General features: G+C 40.4%; 2 protein-coding genes across 2 annotated transcripts in view; both read right to left on the bottom strand.

The window, feature by feature from the left end:
* Positions 1-8294, bottom strand: part of LOC136433540 (son of sevenless homolog 2-like) — a 32592-nt gene extending 24298 nt beyond the window's left edge. The window contains exons 1-3 of the mRNA XM_066425851.1: positions 7838-8294; positions 1126-1325; positions 588-645 (exon numbers count right to left, since the gene is read on the bottom strand). Coding sequence (XP_066281948.1) covers positions 588-645; positions 1126-1325; positions 7838-7942 — 363 coding nt within the window. The 5' untranslated portion in view covers positions 7943-8294. The remainder of the gene's footprint in view (positions 1-587; positions 646-1125; positions 1326-7837) is intronic.
* A 738-nt stretch (positions 8295-9032) lies between these two features.
* On the bottom strand, positions 9033-21984 carry LOC136433542 (protein transport protein Sec23A-like). The gene is made up of 21 exons (XM_066425853.1): positions 21854-21984; positions 21068-21315; positions 20679-20736; positions 20313-20399; positions 19464-19700; positions 18788-18891; positions 18143-18287; positions 17755-17913; positions 17375-17490; positions 16743-16866; positions 16444-16524; positions 16001-16090; positions 15780-15886; positions 14509-14601; positions 14226-14286; positions 13947-14024; positions 13335-13496; positions 12647-12733; positions 12098-12253; positions 11381-11446; positions 9033-10381 (listed from the first exon to the last, which is right to left on the bottom strand). The coding sequence occupies exons 2-21, from the start codon at positions 21298-21300 to the stop codon at positions 10292-10294; spliced, it is 2334 nt and encodes a 777-aa protein (XP_066281950.1). The 5' UTR covers positions 21301-21315; positions 21854-21984; the 3' UTR covers positions 9033-10291.
* Between the last annotated feature and the right edge of the window lie 182 nt (positions 21985-22166).

Here is a 22166-nt window from a genome sequence, read left to right on the forward strand (position 1 = left end):
GCACTGGATAAAGGCCTTTCTCCTAGAGATCAATGGACTACACACCGAGACACAAAATACTAGTAGAGAGAGAATTCCTTTCCCAAATAAAACAGACTTTTGGACATACCGGTATGTCTTTTAATTTAATTTCTATGTCTGGACGATTTCTAAATTCAATTTTCGTAAAGTGGCCAAAAACATTTTTACTAAAGTTTTTGCTTCCCTTCCATTTTGGGCTTCATTCTATACAGCTGTAGTATTTGACTTATATCATTGATCAACAGAACATAATTTTAGAGGAATATAATGTACAGGTTACGTGGTGATTCCTGTCTTGTACAAACATTTTACTTCTTACTATCAGGTTCAATATTTTCTGTAACAGGCATATTGTTGTTTATTTTGATATGCAAATGATGTAAATAATAAGTCACCTCCCAAGGGCTGTGAGACCTGTGGGCTGTAGCAGTAATGTTAAGTTCATAATTTTGTAGTAAAGACTCAAATTTATCAAAATCCTCTCTATAAAACGTAGTGAATGAAACCAAGGAAACGCATTGAGGAAAAATTCACAAAGTAACTGAACAAAAAGAAATAGACTGTACCTTGAGCAATGGGTGTATTTTGTCGTGAGGCAACACAAGCGGTGACTTCTTCTTGTACCTGTTGGGATAAACACAAACATATCAACTTAAGTTAATGGTCCACTGTTTTACTGATAGTCATGACCAAATCACAGCTGAGATGATTTGCAGAATCTTTTTGCCATAACTAATAAACCTGTTTAAGAAAACTAGTCTAATTCATCTTTGCACATATACGTCAAGACCATGTAAATGTAACAAGTATGATATGTCAGCAGCTAAGGTCTGTCTTCAGCTTTTAATTGTTTTCTGCCCCCCTCATTTTTGGGAGCCCATGTTTCTTATCTTTGTAGTTAAATCATTCATTTTAAGCTGACGAAAATAACCTTTCGTCAGTTTCATGATGATGTTCAATTCTTTTTTGAGGGATGGGGTCATTGGGGTGAATTTTTTTTCTGTCCCAACAAGGAAGTTTTCATCGAAGGACAGAGGAACGGGTCCTGGAGACAGCCCTGGAGCAGCTTTAGTGAGGAGCATGTGGATATATGAGCTTCCTCACCTGTCCAGTGCTGACTGTGCATCACCGATGGCCCACTTGTCAATAGGGTGAGGAAAGGTGCGCTGGACCCGCTCCTCCACGTCCTGGACCGTGTGAGGATGACAGGAGCACAGCATCCCCAGCAGCTGCAGGATCAACCCCTCGATGTACTCCAGAGCATCGTCACGCGCCGTCAGGTGGGGGTGCACCTGCTGCTGCACCTGGAACAATAAACAAGCAAATGCATTTTAAGTTCACAATTTAATTTTGCAGTAGGGAGAAAATGGAGCGTTTGCTATGGTTCTTAGTTTGCAGTTGATACAAGGTTATTGTTGGCTATTATGTTGATTATTATGTAATTAGTGCTAGTTGTGTTTTTCAATTTCGATATCAGGGATACCCAAAAAATTGGCTTGTTACCTGAGTGTATTTTTCTCTGTATAGATAAAATAAACGAAAAATGAAAGTGGTAGGCAGGCAGAAGACAAAACAAGCATTTTTTGGGTGGTCATAAGTTTGCCAAACAACCTTAAACATTAAACCACTAGAAACTTAAACATATTTACAGCATCAGGCTTTCTTTCACTGGGATAGATCGAAGGACAAGTCTGATTTTGGGACAAATATGCAAATAACATAGTTTTACTAAAACTTAAAAGTTTCTTTCTTCTTGTTTTTTTTGCAATGAATAAAACTTCACCAGTGCACTGTGGCATTTGACATTATTCTTCAGGTTTCAACCCACTTTGCAGCAAGATTTTTGTATTTTTTTTTCTGTTGCTGAAGGACTTTAAGATTGGTGTATGGACATTGTAACGATGAGAGCTATTGTAGCTCCAGAGGACAACCTAGTGGCATGCTGAAAAGCTCTCAATGGAAGAACAAGTAATGAGAGTTCACCTTTTTTTGTTTAGTTGCTTCCATGTTCCACAAATCTGTGTGACTAACAAATATAACAAGACCCTGTGGACCCACACTCACATCCATATATGGTCACGGAGGGGACAGGTTCATTACAGTGCAACATCACACATGCTAATTAGATGTACAAAGACCACAGTGACCAGTTAGTACAGACAGAACGTGTGTGTGCTGTGGTTTGTGTGATTGAAACGCACAAATGGAGTAGTAGTCTCCTGGCTCCCAGGAATCGAACCCTGGCTGCCAGCTCACAAACCCAACGCACTTACCACAAGGCTAAAAGGTCCGGACCAGTTAGACTGGTCAGCAAGTCTGGCTTGAACCACACTGTTACATGACATGACAACAAAATGGATAACTTCATATTTTTCTTCTTTTCACATGACCATTAACCTAATTGTCCGTACAAATACATCTTGGTATGTGATGTTGTCAAATCACATTGAAACAATTGCAGTTTGACACAGTAACCTACTTTACTTACCCTAGACATGTCACCCTAGACATATTCATCAAGGCTAGGTATTGAACAGTCAATATATACCTTCGCCAAGAAGGTTATGTTTTGGGGGCTGTGTGTCTGTTTGTGAACAGCATACCTGGAGAATGCCTAGGTGGATAATTTCCTTGAAATTTGCCATGTGGTAGGTTTTGATGAGACCTCAAATTGATTACATTTTGGGGATCATAGCAACTTTCTAAGGTACTGCAGCAGAACTTGGTTTTGGTGTCTTAGATAAGATGATCAACTGATGTAATTATTGCATATTCAATGAGAAACATTTATGATTTTTAAAGTCAATATTACTATTAGTTCAATGACGTATCATTACAACACAATGAATAGTGGCTGCTCTAGTCTAAACCCAAGCATCCAGTTGGGATGTCCACATGTACATATGATATGTTCATTTGTAGTAAATTGTACAGGCAGCCTCCACATAATTCTCTTTATCAGAAAATCTAAGCCCTTTAGAACATTTGAGTCAGTAAACTGTGAAGTTGTCGGGACCTGAGTATGGTGGTTACTGGCCATGTGGGGATGGGTTGGGGTTTTGTTCGCGTTAAGAATTTTCGCGTTCGCGTGGAAAATTTTCGCGTGAAAAATTTGAAATGGAGAATTCATCTATTGGTTCAAAATATCAAAGTAATTTTATCATCAAAATTTTTCTCCCTTGGGAATAGACTTGAGTCCCTTGGGAATAGCACACACCAAACCACACCACACCCTGCCCACACCCATGCAGGGAAAAAGTTTGCCTGTAATTTTGATCATTTGCTCGTAAAAATACGCTAATTAGTTGATCAGAAGGGAATTGAAGGTTTACAAGTCTAAGGTTTCACACCCAAAAAATGTCAAAGGATTTTTGAAATTCAAAAAACACAAAAAAACAAGTTGATTCCCAAGGGGCTCAAGTCTATTCCCAAGGGAGAAAAATTTTGATGATAAAATTACTTTGATATTTTGAACCTATAAATAAATTCTCCATTTCAAATTTTCCACGCGAAAATTTTCCACGCGTACGCGAACATTCTTCACGCGAAAAAAACCCGTTCCCGTGGGGATGGTTGATGGGGCTTCTGTTTCAAATGAAAGGTGGAGGTCATCTCAGTCAACCTTTATCTGCAGCTAGTAAGTGTGTTCAGATTGCTGCTGCTGTGCCCAGATACCTCAGACTTTCAACTGTGCAATCACGCTGATGGCCTCTGGCCTCTTCAGGTAACATGGAGGAGGAATGTGCCATAAGGTGTGTGAGGTCAACTGTGTGAAATTACGAAATACCGCATATGCAATAAAACCTTGGGGAAAACTGGCTATGTTTGCTGCTGTCAACTGAGAAAATAAAATCATGTGAAGATGGTATCATACCTGTTCAGATTGTAGCTTTAAAACAGTAGGTAAAGCCTCATTGGGGTAGAGTGTTTTGCGAAGACCAATTCAACTTTTGTTTAACAGGTTATTCCCAACTAAGAGAATGCAGTAACAAAGAGTACTAAATGTCAACATGTAGTACCTAAATGTCACCTACAAATACAATGCTACCTAAATGCCATCTTTCAAATAAACAAATAAATAAACATCAGATATTTGTTCGTTCAGACCCTTTAGTGGGGTTGGGGTTTTGTTCGCGTTAAGAATTTTCGCGTACGCGTGGAAAATTTTCGCGTTGAAAATTTGAAATGGAGAATTTATTCATAGGTTCAAAATATCAAAGACATTTTATCAACAAAATTTTTCTCCCTTGGGAATAGACTTGAGTCCCTTGGGAATAGCACACACCAAACCATGCCACACCCTGCCCACACCCATGCAGGGGAAAAGTTTGCCTGTAATTTTGATCATTCGCGCATTGAAATATGCAAATTAGTTTATCCGAAGGGAATTGAAGGTTTACAAATCTAAGGTTTCATGCCCAAAAAATTTCAAAGGGTTTTTGAAATCTAAAACAACTTGATTCCCAAGGGACTCAAGTCTATTCCCAAGGGAGAAAAATTTTTATGATAAAACTACTTTGATATTTTGAATCTATAAACAAATTCTCCATTTTAAATTTTTGACGCGAAAATTTTCCACGCGTACGCGAAAATTCTTAACGCGAACAAAACCCGTTCCCCTTTAGTGCCTAATGGCACATAGGGCAGCAAGTTTCCTCACTATTTTAGTAGTAAGGTATCTTTTAACAGGGAGGGGTCCCCTACCTACACCTATGTCACAAGTGATAAACCCTGGTGAGAACCCAGCAAGCATTCTACCACTGCTTTGAAGGCATGTGTATCTACAATTACCATATCCATCAGTGCTACGATCTTCACATGAAGTAGACTCCTAGCTAGAATCCTCAGACCTTTTCTTTTACTCCCTTCAATATAGATTGACGTCAGTCCCTCTGACTGAACTTTTTCTGGCAATCAAATACAAGCAAAAAATTCAATCTATCATAAAAAGTCATAAAATACCATTTTTGCATATTAAAGCATGTGAAAGCTAATACGCAGGCAATAGCGTTTTTTATGCGTTTATTCATTGGTTGGACTGCATCAGAACGTATGTTGCCAGGGTTCCCTAACTAGCCAGGGGTTATCACAAAGGGCTAGCCTTAGCATTGACGTAAGTGTGGAGCCTTTGAAGTACAGAACAAAGTAAATACAACTGACATCCACTGAACTGTATGTACCCCCTCTCCATACTGCAATAAGGTTCAGGAAAATTCTGCTTGTCTACTGCCAACTCTAACAAAGAACATGTTATGGATACATACAAGAAGTAATCTTATTTCTTTCTCAGAGTTTTATTTCCTCTAATACTAAAGCATTAAATGATTAAACATTTTCGACAATATTTATGGGTTTTTTTCCAGTAACATCCAAAGTTCTTGTACAACCTCTAGAGACATAAGAGTATCTACTAGAATCACTCTTATTCTTAAGTCTTATGAATTGAAATAAAGCCAGTCATATCAGATGACCAACAAGTATGCCAACATTCCTGTCTTGTTCGGACAACAGGTAAGGCTAGGATTAACCAGTTGATCAGGACATATCCAGGGCTTATTATTCAAAGTATTGTTTTGTTATCTGGTCAGAATTTTCTTAATTTTTCATGATGGCCATGCTTGTAATTCCACAGTCTTTCAAGAACAGTTTGCCAAGGATACAAATGTCCCTTTTTGTCATCATAAATCTAATTAAAATTTATCAAAATCCGCCACGAAAAAGGACTCGTCTTGATAACGTTGGGTAACATAAATTCGGGATTTTTCCGATAATGGTTGACTGAAATCAATCTAGCAGAACAATAAACCATCCTTTTTTTCTATAATTCTGTCAGTATCATGTACTATCTTTGCACTAATCATATATATGGTAGATTTTGTCTCTAGTCGTGCTGACACCATAATATTTCAACTTGAAACTACCGCCCGCCGCACGCACAATGACGGTGCTGTCGGACAGGGGGGCACATTTATTCGGGAGAGAAGATTCGTCTTGAATATCTTACCGCTAATCACATTTTATAAAGCAGCTATTCGTTCCATCCTTAAGGCTTGAGGAGAGTGCTATGGATATAGACGTGTCCAAGTAAAAAAAATACACGAAAAAACGGCCGTACCGCACACATCAGGCCAGTTCGGGAACAACCTGTGTGTTGAGTCGGTAGAACTTCACTCAAAGTCGGCCCATCGTCATCATCGGGCAACGTGTAACGTTACATTATTCATGGAAAGTTAGCTGGATGCCGTAGCAATGGTAATACTACTATGTCCATGTGTTCCTTGTTGTGTTAGGAGCAAACTTTGAGGAAAATATCTTCCTGAGTCCACTATCACACGCAGCATTTAGACAAAAAAGTGTTCCTCACAAACCTTTGTCGTCTGCTTGACAACAGGATTCTAGTTAACAATATGGCGGCGGGAAAATACACGTGCCGTAGGTTGTAGCAACAGAGAGGAGTTTTGATGATTGATCACACTTAGAATCCAGTTGCAGGTTAGCAATAGAGATTGTAATAAGTTGTCTTGTAAATAATTGTGTTTAGCAGGAAGCGGATGTGACATTTTTCTTATAAACCAGCCGACAACCATGTTGTGTAATTCTCCCACGAAGCCCTCAGACTGTTCCAATAAGGGACGGAGAGTTTTTGACCTCGTCGCCTTATAATGCATGCTTATCGAAGCTTTTCAGACAGTGTTCTGAATACGTAAGTCTGTCAGGTTTGCATTTCTAGCGGTATTACTTATGTTGCATCTAGCACATATCCCTAAATACCCCGTTTTCGAAAAATCGCGAATTTAAGTACCCCGCGAATTTATGTTACCCAACGTTACATTCCACTTGGTAACACAAGAAGTATAAATTCTAATAAACAAAACAGGTAATAGTATAATGAATGGGATATTGAGGAAAGCTGCAGCTCAATGAAGAGTTTATAAACAACATGCTGTTTATTTTTTCCCTTCCTGCTTCTATTTTCAGCAGACATGCCTAACGTTACCTGTGGTGAACTTGGGTTACCTCGATGATGTAATCTATTTTGCAATCAACAGCAGGTTTGTTTACCACCTACACACCTGCCGTATCATGGCTACTTTTTGATCAAGTTTCCCTTCCTGTTTCTTTCTACTGACATACTTTCTACTATCTAGTTAACTCTGGTCAACTGGGTTTACCTGGGTGATGTCATGTTCTATTTTGAGATGAATGGTTGTTTTTATGACACACACACCTGGCACTACCTGGCTCACCTGGGCTGAATTGACAGGGTCACCTCTAGAGGGTAATTAGGCTCATTAAGTGTGACTGTCAAGGTTGTTGTTGTTGTTCTTCTATGCAGCGCTTTTCAGTCACTGTCTCTCGTGTAAAATGAAAATGTTTTTGTGCAAAAGGTTTGGTCTGATCTTTTATTCTCTAACATAGCCAATGATTGGAAAATTGAATTTGTTGTAGCTTTTTTAGGGAGAGGGGGACTAGGTTGACAGTGGGTTTCACGCTTCAGCTCGATAGAAACACACCTCCCGCTGCAGTGGGCGTGGTCCAGGAAGACCCCCCAATAAAAATCAGTCTGTGCGCATAACGCTGTCCACATACAGGGGTGTGCGTGCACGCGCCGCGCTCAGGGGCAGCAAACACCAGCCTGGGCCCCGGCCAGTCCACCCAGACACGGCCTGCGTCATACCGTGTGCAAACAGGGACACCATACCGACTACACAGCACGGCACGGCCAAGATCGGCCCTTTGGAGAAAATCAAAACTACGGAATAAGGATATCGCATGGACGATTAGTGAAAGTTGAAAATCTGATGGGCGGATTTACCTTGCGAAGGGCAGGCACGATCAGCCCGTGCCATTTGGGCGCGTTCTCCTCGCTGTCAAAGTCATACGTCAGAGCGTCGGTGATTGCTCCGGCCGCGGAATACATCGTACCGTCCGATCGTTGCCGTCCGCTCCGCTAATCTTTCATGTCGCTGCCGTTGTACGGAAGAAAACCCGAGCTGGAAAACCTGCTCGATCGGGGTGTCAGGCCCCCCAGTCAGCAGGAGCCATTGCACCGCGGGATTCCCAGATAGATGCACCTTCTTCCTGTCAGTCTCGGCGACACCAACGAGGAAGGGACATAGATACTTACTGCAGGATCTTAGCGTTGGTACGGCATCGATGACTTCAAATTCGGGCTGAAACAGAAGGAGGGACGACTTCGAGAAAACGAAATCATGAAAATTTTCGTCTACGGCAAACAACCTCAGTGCGCAAGTGATTTTACCCACAATACTACAGGAGGTGCTATCTGACCCGGAAGTGTTTTTTTTTTTACGACTGGACTTTTCCTGCGATTCAGAAAAATGTTGCTAGAGGGCGCTCGTGTATTAAGTTACCGTCCAGGCCGTTAGGAATCCCATAGGATACTGTGGACCAATGTGATTTAGCCACGTAAGGGGCATTACCATTACTGCTAGTGTTTGTCCTAATTGATCATACAGAAATATGGACAAGGATTCACATTCACAATGTGATTAGAAATTACACGATTACAAGTACTAACGTTAATAACTTACTTGGAATTAAAACAAAGAACTTTGGGCCTTGAATCTGTATGCGACACATCATCCTGCTATGTTGCAACACCTGTAATATTCCGACAACCTGAGGGCTTGCTGTGTCGTCCTTTCCAATACTTTTATGTGCATTCCCATTAATTAACGAGCCTTTGGGCATATCTGTGGCATTAATGAATTATGCAATATTACTTTACTTTCCAGACACAATATAGTAATGAAGGTCAATGACCTGTTGTCGACATGTCCCTCATCAAACCCTCATGTTTATACAACTTGTGCTCAGTCATACATGTTGTTCAGTCATACTAAAATACTGTCCATTCTATACTTCTGTGAATACTTCTTTCTTTCAAGACGAATACCTGGCAGGGGTATAATGTTGAACTAAAGGTCTTTCATCCATTCAATAAACTGTAAAATAAGATAACTATGAAAGAAGAAAAGCACAGAGAATTGTTTGTAGCAACATAAGATTTACTGTAAAAAGACAGGGGACTGGCTACAGGAAGTTAGTGTTGATCTATACAGTGACACACTATCAATGATTTGTGTGTTACATGAAGAGACATGAGGAATATTTTGGTCTTCATTTTTCGTTGCTCACATGGATGGCCTGACTCAGAGGCTAAAATTGCATACACAGTAAAGCAAGACAAAAGTTCTACTAGCTCAACATGACCTTGTCATCTAGGCAACTGTTAATGTACAAATACATCAAGGGTAGACACTGCTTACTTTTACTAGTCAACATGAAAATTTAGTAAGATGTAACTTTCTGTGTGAAATTCTGTACTGTGGTAACATGTTACTTGTACAAGAAGTAGCAGTCGCACCTCATACATAGCCACTACTTCCTTTCTACATGGCATCTTTTACATAACATAATATTCACAATTCCTGGTGCTTTCTGCATTGCACACCTGTCAGTTAAGCAATACAGTTTGTATCAGACACATCCCTAAGCATGAAAACACATGAGACGCTTAAGTGTTGAGACATTCTTTCATGTAAAGAATCATTGATATTAATAAAATCGGACAGATGTCAAGACGGATAAATACAGGTATTTTCCAAGTAGAGGTTTTGGTAAATGGGCTAGTAGTGGCCACACTTTTTAAGGGAGGGAGTTGTTAAAAATCGTGGCCACTACTAGCCCTCGACAGAAACCTCTGCTTGGAGAATAAAATACAAGCAGTACAGAAGTCTCAGGTAAAACACAGTGACTTGAGAACAAACTTCGACTTTATCAAGAGATTACTGTATCTACTTTAATTCTGTAGGAACACTGGCTTTTCGGAAAAATGTTGTGTTTGCTATTGTCTCCTACATCTATGTGTCTATCCAATTACATTCAGTAGATTTTTGTTGAATACTTATCTGAGCATCATATTTCATACATATAGGACCAGTTACAATTTAAGTTCACTTGCAGTCACAAGTGCTGAATGATGTAGTACATTGAATTTACAATACAGAAGATCTTTCATGGCCTAACTAAACAACTTCTGACAGCATCACGTAACTGTCAGGCCCAGAGAGGAAAAAACCCTGTCTCTTTCCCAATCAAAGAGTTCTGAGACAAGACTGAAATGGCCAGTTTCACAGCATGGTACACAGAAGTCCCTTATTGCCAAATCAGACCACTTTAGTGGTTATCCTATAGACAGCAGCCTTTTGCTAAGAACTCCTTCTTATCTCCTCTACAGAGATTTCTAAGACGAGCTTGAGACGGCAAGCTTCTTCAGGTGATCCATGAAGATCTGCAGACTGACATCGTCTGTCAGCACAGGTGCTCCACCGTCCTGAAATGCAACGTTATTGTCAGCATGGGTCCAAGATATAACATGGTTTGATTCTTTACTGACTTCATACACATAACAAAAATATGTGCCAACTATCTACAGCCAAATCTTTTCAGCTTATGACACATGTATTTCAAAAACCTTTTGTTAACAGTTGACTTTGGTAACATTTTCACACCTAATTCAAGTCAATAGCCAGTCCACACATTAAAAGAAATGTAAAATGATTATTCAAGTATTACTAAGAGATTTAAAAAATCCTGCTAACAAACGTCAAACTTGTGATTAAGAGAGAGGATGAAGAGGTGGTCGGGGTTGAGTTAAGGTAAGTCTGTGCTTGTAAATAACTATGCAGGAAGCTGTAGGAGTTATGAACAAATGTACATCTAACATTATTTCCTGCATGTGGTGTCTTGAGCAGTCGAAAGATGAGGTTACCTTTATGTTTTATGTTTGAACTTAGGAGAGATTTGCCAAAGTTTCACCACAGGGCCATACACAATGAAACCTGTCACCAAGTTAAGAATTTTTCCCATAATTTCACCACAGAGCAATAAACAAGGTAACCTCCCAGCATTTTTTTTTGGCTTGCTAAGTTGATGCAACATTTGCCCATAAGCCTCCTGGGATACTACACTGCTCTATTTAGCAGAAGGTAGTGAAGCAGTACCGTGTAATTCTGTAGTATGCCACCCAACCAACCAAGAAACCAAGCAAGGGGGGGAACCATGCAGGCATGGAACACAAACGGTCAGCAACATCATGTCAGGAACAGAGAGGGGGGTTAGCAACAAAACACCGACTACCAGAACTGTTAAAATAAATAAAACTGTGAGAGAAAACTTTGTGTTACTTTTTACGACTTCTCATCATGCATTAAGTTAGTTAACACCACTTCCACTGAGATAGTTAGTGTTGATGGTAGTTTACTTCATCTTATTTGGTCTGGACATTTCCAGTAGTTAAAAACAATTGGTAGAAAGAAGAAGAAACACTAACCGGTCCCCACTGGTACATGTTGTTGTGAGTCTGCGATGGATTGACTTTGGTCAGCAAGAATCGGGCCTGTTGGTGAAAGAAAGAAAAAAATTAATTGGTTGAGAAATTTGTCTTAACTCCCAAATGCTGAAACAAATCATGGTGTGTCCATACATGTAGATATCTCGTCCAAGTCATGTGTTAACTTAATAGCTCCTGAACTTATATCTATAATGGATCATGATTTCCAGACTCTTGCACTGTACCATTGCTATACAATTGTCGTAGACAAGGAAAAGGCAGGTGCAAGTTAAGACAGGCCTTGTTCAATAACGTCTTAAAGATCTACAATTGATTCGGAATGAAAAGGAAAACATACTTGTGCAAGTGCAGTTTTGAATATTTTAAATTTTCATCTACAATTATACCATCTCAGACTACAGTTTAACTGACCTGAATGATGATATACAGCAGGGCTGTCTCCAGCTTTAAATGTTTTTTTTACCTCACTCATTGTTTGGGAGCCCATGTTGTTGGATTTTGTTGTTAAATCTGTCCTCTTAAGCTTGCAAAAATACATTTTCATGAACTTGATGTCATGAAGGTCAGATTTTTTGGACGGACAGGGTGAATTTTTTTCCGGTCCCAACAAGCAAATTTCTGTCATGGGACGGAAGGACAGGTCCTGGAGACTGACATACAGTGTCATTGAGAGCTTTTCCTGCAACACTACTGTACCTGACTGCCACCAGACTCTGTGACGATGTAGCGTGGCAGAGGGAAGCGTCGGGCCAGCATGTCCTCCGCGTCCGTGACAGGTGCCTGCAGAAGCTGTCGGAAGTTCTCGTGATCGTCTGACGTGTCATAACCTGCGCTCTTCCAGGCTGTGATGGTCTACACGCAAGGAGAGGAGAGATTAGACATGACTACTATGGAACACTCTCCAAGAGAATACAGTTTAAGTCTGTGGTGGTTTCATTTTTGCAGTTTCTGCTGGGATCACAAAATGATCACACTGCAAACAATACAGATTTTCTGTCAGCAATGAACTCTGTAGGCCCACTGCAAAATTTAAACACTGCAAACATCTCTTATCCCCCTACCATCAAATTAAGCCCCCTTCCGTTTTAACATGCAATAAGTTGTGCAGCCCCAACTGAGATGTCCTGTCCAGTATTTGAACCAGGGTCTCCCAGTTACCAACTAACTAGACCAGGACAATAATCACCCAAGTCAGTTGGGCTTGTGAATTGTTCAGCTAGACATGCCATATATGGAAACGCCCACCTCTCCATGGTAGATGAGGACCTGGAAGAAGGTGTCCATCAGCAGGATGCGATCAGGCAGGATACTGCTGCTGTCCAGCAACACAGGCTGAGAACATAGGGATGAACTATTAAAACATCACGTCTTGCACTAGAAAAGACACATACGTGTACGTCTGGAATAAGGCTGCATTGACATCACTGTTAATCGGGCGTTGTCCTATATGCTGGTTACACCAATATGAAGACTAGTGTGAAACTATGTCCTCTACTGGATGATATTAATAATTTCTACTTTTTCTAGCTTAGAGCAAATAAATAATCTGGACTAGACATACATGTAGCAATAGGTAATGACTTGGCAATTATGATAACAAGACCAGTATATAAACCAGAGCTCCAGCCAGCTTGAAATTTTTTCCATCATCCCAATTCCCATCGACGGAAAGATCCTACAAAGAATAATTTTTTTCGTCTTTGTGTACAAATTTCTGCCATTTCATTAACATTTGGACATTTCTACATCTTTACACACAAACTTTTGTCCATCAAGGTTGACAAAATGGTTGACAGAATTTTTTCCTCATTTGCACCGAAATACCGTGAAAGGACGGAAGGAAGGGTGCTGGCTAGAGCCCTGATATGAACCATACTGAATTGTTTGAGGTCTACCAGGGCAGGCATGGATATGAAGTACTGCAGACACCCACCTCCGGTGGCCCCTGGAAGGAGTATGCGTACAGGAGGGGCTGGATCATGATAAGGCAGTTGGTCAGGTCCTGCCTGTTCAGCTGGTACCTGTAGTACGCCGACTCGTCTGGACTGTTGTTGAACACTTGCAGGAACTGGGAACGCCTCATGTGGAACATGAACTACAGAAACACACAACAAACCAGTTTAGGAAACCTTGGAGAACAAATCACTATTCATGCATTATTCATTTAGTTTATGTCAATGTTATCCTTGTTTTATATCTATAGATTTTTTATATTTGTAAGGGCTCCCTTGGAAATCAGTTACTCAGTTAACTGAAGGGACTGCCCTAAAGATTAATAAATAAATAAATTGCTGAAGAACATATATACATACTGTAATAGAAAAAAACTGACTTCTAAAAAGACATTAAGGTGCCACTAAAAATAAAGACTTGACTTGATGTTTGGTGACTATGATCCAATCAACAGCCAATATCTTGAGAGGAATTTCATCTTCGTTTCTGACTAAGAAATGTGACTGTGAGTTACTAGTAATCACTACAAATACAATTGCATATTCCATGGCATTGAGGCAGAATCATCAAATATGTCAAGTGGACACCTTACCTGAGGATAGAGGGAGAAGTTCTCAGAGAATCTGAAGGAGTTGGGGTCATCCTTGCTGTACTCTCCAAATTTCTGACACTGAAATAAATAGACAATAACAAGAGTTTTTACATGACCACAGCAATATGCGTGTATAACAAAATCTTGTCTTGATTTCATCACAAGACAAACTTGTTTGCGAGATGAACAAATACAACTATACTACACTACATGAATACAAATAAATATATATCTACAGGTATCAAGACAGAATAGCTGTCAGTATCACCACATACTCACCAGTCTGATCAAGCTCCTGTCCAGCCATCTCAACACATCTGGTCCTTCATCTGTATCACTCCTGAAAATTAAGGAACATCTTCAGTCTCAAACATTTGGGGAATAATGACAAGGCTCAATCTCAAGTACTTGAACACATTTCTGAATGTTCCTCCTTGTAAAGTAGCAAACCTAAGCATGGCCAGGTATCTCATTCGACAGAAAGATTAAGTGGCGGCTCAATGCCTCACAGTTGCATATTTTACCATCCTGATATGTCCCAAAGACCAAAGGTGCTGTATACCTGTGGACTGCCAGGCGAGCCATCAGCACAGCAGCACACTCCTGGTCAAACCCTGCTGCGATGTGCTGGATGTTGGTGGCTGCATCTGCCCAACTGTAACACAAACGTGTGAGGCACTTTTAGTCTCCAAACTACGACAATACTTAAGAGATTTGATACCACCCACAGTATCAGATTCCTCTTCCTACGACCTTCGCAATAAGTATAACCTTCAGTTGTTAAAGTGTACCACAACTCGCTTTAAGAAATCATTCATACCTTACGCTACGTATCATTGGAACAACCTTACCTTGGCAGATCGATCATTAATTCTTCCTCATTTTAAGAAAACAATGATCAAATCTGTGCGCCCTGTATCTGTCCCATATTTCAACACTGGTCCTCGTTACACCTGCGCTCTTCTCACTCGTTTCCGTCTTGGTACTTTCAGTTTAAACTTCAATTTGTACACTCGCAACCTAGTTACCAGTCCTGCTTGTACCTGTGGCCATCCTTGTGAAAGTATTTCTCATTACTTCTTGTACTGCCCTAACTACACACAACACCGTTCCTTACTCTTCAGTAATTTAGAAAATCTGGTAGGTTCAGTCATAAATCTCAATAATCTCTCGGATGATGTTCTAATTCAATTACTGCTTAAAGGCTTACCCTTCCTTTCGAATTCAAACAATGTCAAACTCTTACAGCATGTCCAACTTTTCATTATACAATCCAAAAGATTTGAGTAGTAAACCACCATCCTACCAGTCTTGTAGTACCTGTCCACATATTTATCTGTTTATTGATTTCAATTTTTCTTACATTTAATGATTTCTGTTATGTAGTTTATTTGAGATAATTTGTTGCTCTTATGCTTTGCATGTCCGCACCTGTTTTTTTGTCATTTTCAGTATTTGTAAAATTTGTTTTGTTATTCTGTAATGTATTCTGTCGATGACGACATGAAAATAAGCTGTAAGCTTGAGTCTGTCGTCATCATGTCTTGTATGTAAATGTTGCAATAAAAAAAAAAAAAAAACTACGGAGATGATGGAACATCATGCTCCACAATTCTTATCTATTCTGCACTGTAAATCAAATTAAATCAAATCAGATTATTGCTTTAAGTTAGGTGACTAGGCTTTACTTTTTTACTATGTATCTGATACATAGTACATTGTAAGAATGTAAAGCCCAGTCACTTAACTTCAACAATACTAGGGATTGCATTGATTCTATTTTCATACATAGGAAAATATAATGGTAGAGCTACAAGAGCCCTGTGTGCTTACTTCCTGGCTACAGTGGTGACCCGGACCCTTTTCTGTCCACTGGAGTGCTGGTACTGGGTGATGAACTGAACACAGCCCCGCCCACCCTGCGGGATGGGTGCATTGTGCTGAAACAAATATAACATCATTAGCTTCACATATCACAGAGGTATGTCTCAAAACAAGTAGAATTGAAATGACTACACTGCAGCGTATAAAATAAATGTACTGGCATTTCTTACCTGGTTGACTACTTCGAAGAAGAAGGCCAGTGTAGACGTGGGGTCAAAGCCACACATCTTCCACTGACATGTCCCGCCCCTGCCAATCTCCTGCAATCACACAAACTCGTGTCAAACACTGAAAAACTACTAATACCTTCTATGGACTTTCTTATGGTGGATACCAAGGATAACAGGTACATTATTGGACAATTAGGCAACATCACCACTTAGATATCTAAATTATCATTCCTTACTATCAGGATAGCTCAGTGTCCAGTAAAATTTTGCTTTCAAGTATGGCCAATGCTGTTACTGGTATTCTTAATCCTCATCATTACCATAATGATCCTTTAATCTTAGATGGTTGTGTGTTGTGGCTAAGACGGAATCTACTGCTGTGCCTAATGCAAGTATGTTTCAATTCACAGCTAGGACATCACAGTTTAAATAATAAAACCTACGTTTTCAGAAACACAGGCACTTTTAGTGTTCATGGACACACACGGTCCCAGGGCCCCCTGCACCTTCAGTTCTCGGGATGTCTGAAATGAGACATTACAAAACAGTAAGGTTACAGGAAAATAATTCTAAATGGCATCCTAAATCAATGCACACACTTCCTTTTCTTGACAACTAAAGCCTACAGAAATGAAACTACGGGAATTAAAATAGCCTATATATATGCATCAACAACATCAAGCAGAAAGGAAATCTGTTAAGTCCTAAGGAGCATAACAACTCTGCCAAGCACAACACATACCTTGACTTCAATTACTCCCCCAAAGGACATTTGGAACTCTCCCTTCCTGTCCTTGGAAAACACTCTTTGGAACGTCTGCTTGAAGAGCGAAGTGTTGAAGGAATCACCCATAACCAGGTGGCCCCTATACAGAACACAGGAAACATACTATTTATCTTCCAGCAAATGTATATGCTATAGGTTGATCCAATGATGATAGGTTTGCATGTGCAAAAACAGAATAAAGATATAATTCGTAGTGCCTAGTGGTACATAGGGCTGATATCCAAACCTATTATAGCTCCCAAGTCACTTCTGTCCTCTCCACAAATAGCTATTTGGGAGCTATCATAGGTTTGGATACCAGGCTAACATAGGGCAGCCAGCTTTCTTGCTGTTTTAATAGCAGGGTATTTTTTACAGGGAGGGGCTGTTAGCCTTTCCTCTTTAACAAACTTAAGGCACCTCCTTGAACATGGGATCCCCATTTAACGTCCCTTCCAAAAGACGGGTGCAGCCCAAACCAAGATGTCCTGCCCAGGATTGAACAGGGGTCTCTCAGTTAGCAACTCATTGGAACCAGCAGCTAACAGTTGAGCTATATCCCCACACAAACAATATCCAGAACCTGTGTCGTTAGATTGTACCCTTACCCTGTGTAGTTGCAGCAGTACTTCATCTCGTGCAGGCCTGTTTGGTCCAGAGCGCAGGCGTAGATGTCTAAAACATGGCCGTTAGTGGCAGCTCTTGTGGCCAGTGCTTCAAAGTGCTGTGGGCAGGAGACAAGATTCGTTTGTTAACACTTCTGTAAACTCTGGCCGTAAACACAATCCTTTATAGTGGTAGTAAAATGTTTGACTATTCCTCTTGAAACTGTGTTGGAGAAATGTTTTAAGGAGAAATAAGGACAAAAAGGACTGGAATTGCTTTGTCCAGTTTACCTCACTGGAGAAAGTTCTCCGGATGTATGATGATGATGATGATAATTGTAATATAAATCTATATGTTAAGAAGCAACAGCAGAAATATGTACCTTGCAGGCTTTCTTCATGTACTTGACATTGTCCTTCTCAAGGTCATGGTGAGACCTGATGGGATTCTTGAGGTCATTGTCGACGACCATGCCGGGCCCCTGGGTGGGCGGGCCTCCCATGAACAGCATGATACGAGCACCGGTGTTGGGATAGGTGCACTGCAAAGGGCACAGAGGTGTAACATATTTTAGCCACCCTTTCTACAGGGTATAAAATAATAAATTGCCTACAAATGAGAAAAAAAGTTATCGCATCATAAGATGAAAATTGATGTTGTGGACGCCATGGTACCAGAAGCAGAACTTTTCCTTGGAATGGTCTAATGAAAAGCCTTGGGACATTACACAGGCCACAGTACTATTACTTTAGTAAATCAGTTGTTTTTACCTCCAGCAGTCCTACAGCAATGGACAAGGCCACCCCAGTTGACCTGAGTGGCCGCTTGCCCTGTGCCACAGGCCAGGGGTCTCTCTGCAGCTCTCCTAACAGGTCTGTCAGGCTCATGTCACACTTGTGAACAGGCTGGAGAAACCTGAAGAAGATAAATTTAATGTAGCAGACAATTTTCTAGTTTTCTCCAAAAACTCACCTTCTAACAAATCCAAAACAGGGCAAAAATAACATTGTCAAACAGTTAGGAAAAAAGGAAAAAAAAAAAAAATCATGAAGATGTGTCATACCACCAGTTTTTTTGTTGAGGCTCAGTATTTTTCTCATCTTTCCTTCATAACATAAAGGTTGAATAAAGAAAAAGCATGGACAAGACCTATATGACACTTTGTCTGTCTCAATGGTTACTGGACCTGAAAAAACTACTTCACGTTTAGTAACAAAAGCGTCAGTTCTTTTAAACTAAAGCAAAAAGCGACATTTTACTTAGTTGCAGGAGCAAAAATAAGTATAAGCGAGCAAGCAAAGTATCGAGAAACAAGATGACACTAACATATTGACATGGTTAATAGCATAAGCGAAAGTAATTATTCCAAGACAAGAAGAGACAGCATTAGTGAGCAGGGAAGGTGCAGTAAGTACCTGTTCATGGGGGTCTGTGGCTGGCCCGGCTGCTGGGGACCCTGGGGACCACCACGCCCCTGCTGACCGCCCTGGGGAGACAGCTTCCCTATGCCCAGCATCTCCTGAGGGGAAACAATAACAACAAGGTCGGGATCTCTGCTATTCCACCATACTGCACTACTATTGTGTTAGCCATCAGAAAATACAGCTATGTAGATAATTACTCAAGCAACAGGATAAAATTTTGAAACATTTAGACGTTTCAGACAGCATCCACTATCTTTCGTCAGTGACTAAAGGAAATAACTGGGAGAACCAAGTTTTATACCAAAAGTCTGAATTGATTTGTTAACTAAGTGAAGACAATTTAGTATGATTCCATAGAAGACTACGTCTACATCTTCAAAATCTACATACATTGATGACTAAGTATTCTATTCATTAACCTATGTAGATTTATGTTTAAAACATGACAGATGATCCCTTACTACTAAAAATCGTGAAATATTCACAGGAATTTTCATGTTTACAATTTTCACGGTGACCTGTCCACCTCAAAACCATCACACCACAAACAAATGTGTTTCGTCTTATGACGGCACCCACCTACTGCTTGCATCACAGCAACTTAGAACAATGTAAACAACTCATTTTGCCCTATACCATGATATCAGATTAATTCACAGCTACCCACCTGTATCTGTTTGGCAGTCAGGTCCTTGGTGCCCCTGAAGACGTAGCTCTTGGAGCATCCCTCACAGCCCAGCTCATGAACCTGTATCATCTTACCGAAGGTGATGAGGCCAATCAGGGCGTTCGGAGGCAGGAGGCTGAGGGACATCTGGAGGGACTCCTTCAGAGCCTGGAGATCTTCATCATCCATGCAGGTGTCCAGGACTATCAGGTAGATTAGGGGCATAGCAGGGACTCTCTGAAAGTGTCAAAATTATACAAGGACCATTAAATAATGTAGTTACAGTTATTAGGAAGAGCAGTAACATGACAAGAATGCAAAATCAATTGGTAACGAGTAATGATCAGAATTAAAAAGATGTCAGGCCAGCCCAAGAATGAAGGAAATAAGTCTTAGAATAAAGATGGTGGAAAATTGAAGGAAAGAGGTGGATAGCAAGACTGACATACCGGCTCATCCTGACAGTAAACAGAAAACACAAAAGATGAGTCAAAACTTTTAAACACATTCAAAATCCTAAAGTGACAAAAACAACAAGATGGCACAAACTACCATTAAACAGAAACTTTTAAACAACATACAGGATCAAACATGACAACAAGGCTAAGCCGCAGAGAAGAAGAAGAACAAACTATGGCTAATCTATTCTTGGAACACTTATCAAGAGCCTTTGTAAATCTGCCATAGCAATGAAGAGCACATTTCTATCTCAACATTGCACATCTACAAGTACAACTGCAATCAGACCTGCTACAAGTATCTCTGCAGTAATTCAAACAATGAGCATCCTTGGTTCACAACATTTCAATTCAAGCACTCTTTTAACTATCAACAGTCCAGACTCCTTACCTGAAGGGTGTACTCAATAGTAGAAAACTGTGGGATAAGCTCTGCTGGCTGGTGTTGCTCAGAGATGGCTGCATACTGAGGTGGGAACTGGACAAGATACAAGATAAGTTTGTTAACAGTTACAAACTTACGAGTCAACCGTTCCTTCATAGTACAAATATATGTGACAACCAATCAAAACTACTATGTTTTTAATATTTTATAACACTCACAGAATAATGGCTTACATAAAGCCTAAGGAAATATACAATATTATGCACAATATACACATGTACTTGACAAAATATGACTATGTACTGTAAAAGCACAAAATAATACAGATAGGTAATCAGTCAATTGTTATATAGATCATCTACATGTACTTACTGGGTTTCTCTGGTAGCAGAAATTACATGCCCAAAGCTTTGCTCTGAAGTCCACTTGGCTGTCACAAAATAGAAAGGAATACAATGATTAATTAATTATTATTAATAAGTAAGAAGGTAGATTTTTCAAACATTGCTTTTAGGCTACACATGTATCTCTCACATTGACCAATAGATGCTGACACCACAGACAAGCTAAAACATCATTATCAAGTGGGACGAAAATAACGTTGGAGTTGTCACTGCATTTCTTTACAAGTAATTTCAAGTATACAATCTTTACATCACCTGCTTTGACTCAGGTGGCCGTGTCTGTATGTACTGATATCCTTTGCCAGTGAGGATCTTTTTTGTGATCATATGAAGTGTCCCGCAGAACATTTGTCTTACCAATAAGGGTTGAGTACCGCCCTGCACGTTGCCCTGCCACACAGCACTGGGTCATACTGGATAGGCGGGAGGTCTGGACGTTCTTTCATCGGGGTGAACAGGCACCCCAATGGAACAACCATCCTGGTGGCCTCCAGGCGGCTGGAGGGCCACACATTCCAGCTGAGGCGAATCCCATCCCGATCCTCGTTCTGTTGGATGTAGTCCTGGTATGTCTGCTGGTAGTTCGCCATGATCGACTTCGATCACTGCAGAAAAAAAGTACCATTCAAAATAAATATGGCACCTCGATATATGTGTACTGTTAGGTACACATGTAAAGTAACTATAAGTCCATTCAACGTGTCAGGTCTAAGGTTCTTTTGTTATGAAAAGTATTCCACGTTACCTGTGACACGTACTAAGAAAGTGTCACGGCAAAGCCACGTCGCCATGCCCCCCTCCCCACCGCCATACACTCCCTTGGTGATATACCGTATCAAAAAAGACCAATCAAGTTTGACTGTTTCAGCACTTGTGACAGAACGCAAAATATGGTTGCCAAACAGTTTATACATGGATTTGTGTACTAACGTGTAGTAACGAAAGTGAACCGCTGTCGTGTACCGTTGGCCGTCTGCTAGTGAAAAGTGCCGTCTGTAAAAATTTATGCTTTGCGCTGACACAAGCAGCGCCGGTGGCTTGTTTCACAGTCAATTTGTTCACATATTCCGCCCTAATCAATAAAGAAGGACCTGGTAACGATACCCGACTAGTCATTAGTACATTTAGATCATGAATACTTACCTAAAGTCTACAAAACGCCGATCCGTGCTGATAGATCCACCCAAACCCGGAACGTCGTCGACGCGACCGGAAACGGAGCGATGCCACGTAGAAATCCAAGTCTCGTACCCAGCATGCAACAGCACTCAACTTGTCAAACCGTTTTATCGGCTTTTACAACACTTATCCACAAGAAAACTTAATCATAAGCAACTATGTATCGTTTTTGATAGCTAAGGCTCACTTTGGTCTAAACTTTTCTTCAGAAACAGACGATAGTGACATTCGTGTACCTCTCGCAATTTGCGAGATCATGGAAACGAGATTTCATTGA

This window comes from Branchiostoma lanceolatum, chromosome 4 (genome assembly GCF_035083965.1).
Source record: "Branchiostoma lanceolatum isolate klBraLanc5 chromosome 4, klBraLanc5.hap2, whole genome shotgun sequence".
NCBI lineage: Eukaryota > Metazoa > Chordata > Leptocardii > Amphioxiformes > Branchiostomatidae > Branchiostoma > Branchiostoma lanceolatum.

What these genes read in the sequence shown, in the direction of transcription:
- LOC136433542 (XM_066425853.1), bottom strand. Translation starts at nt 21,300, where the DNA reads ATGGCGAACTACCAGCAGACATACCAGGACTACATCCAACAGAACGAG. An exon ending in GCGGTACTCAACCCTTATTG is followed by an intron (nt 20,737 to 21,067) that starts GTAAGACAAATG and finishes ATTTTGTGACAG; the next exon opens with CCAAGTGGACTTCAGAGCAA. An exon ending in TCTTCGAAGTAGTCAACCAG is followed by an intron (nt 15,887 to 16,000) that starts GTAAGAAATGCC and finishes TATTTGTTTCAG; the next exon opens with CACAATGCACCCATCCCGCA.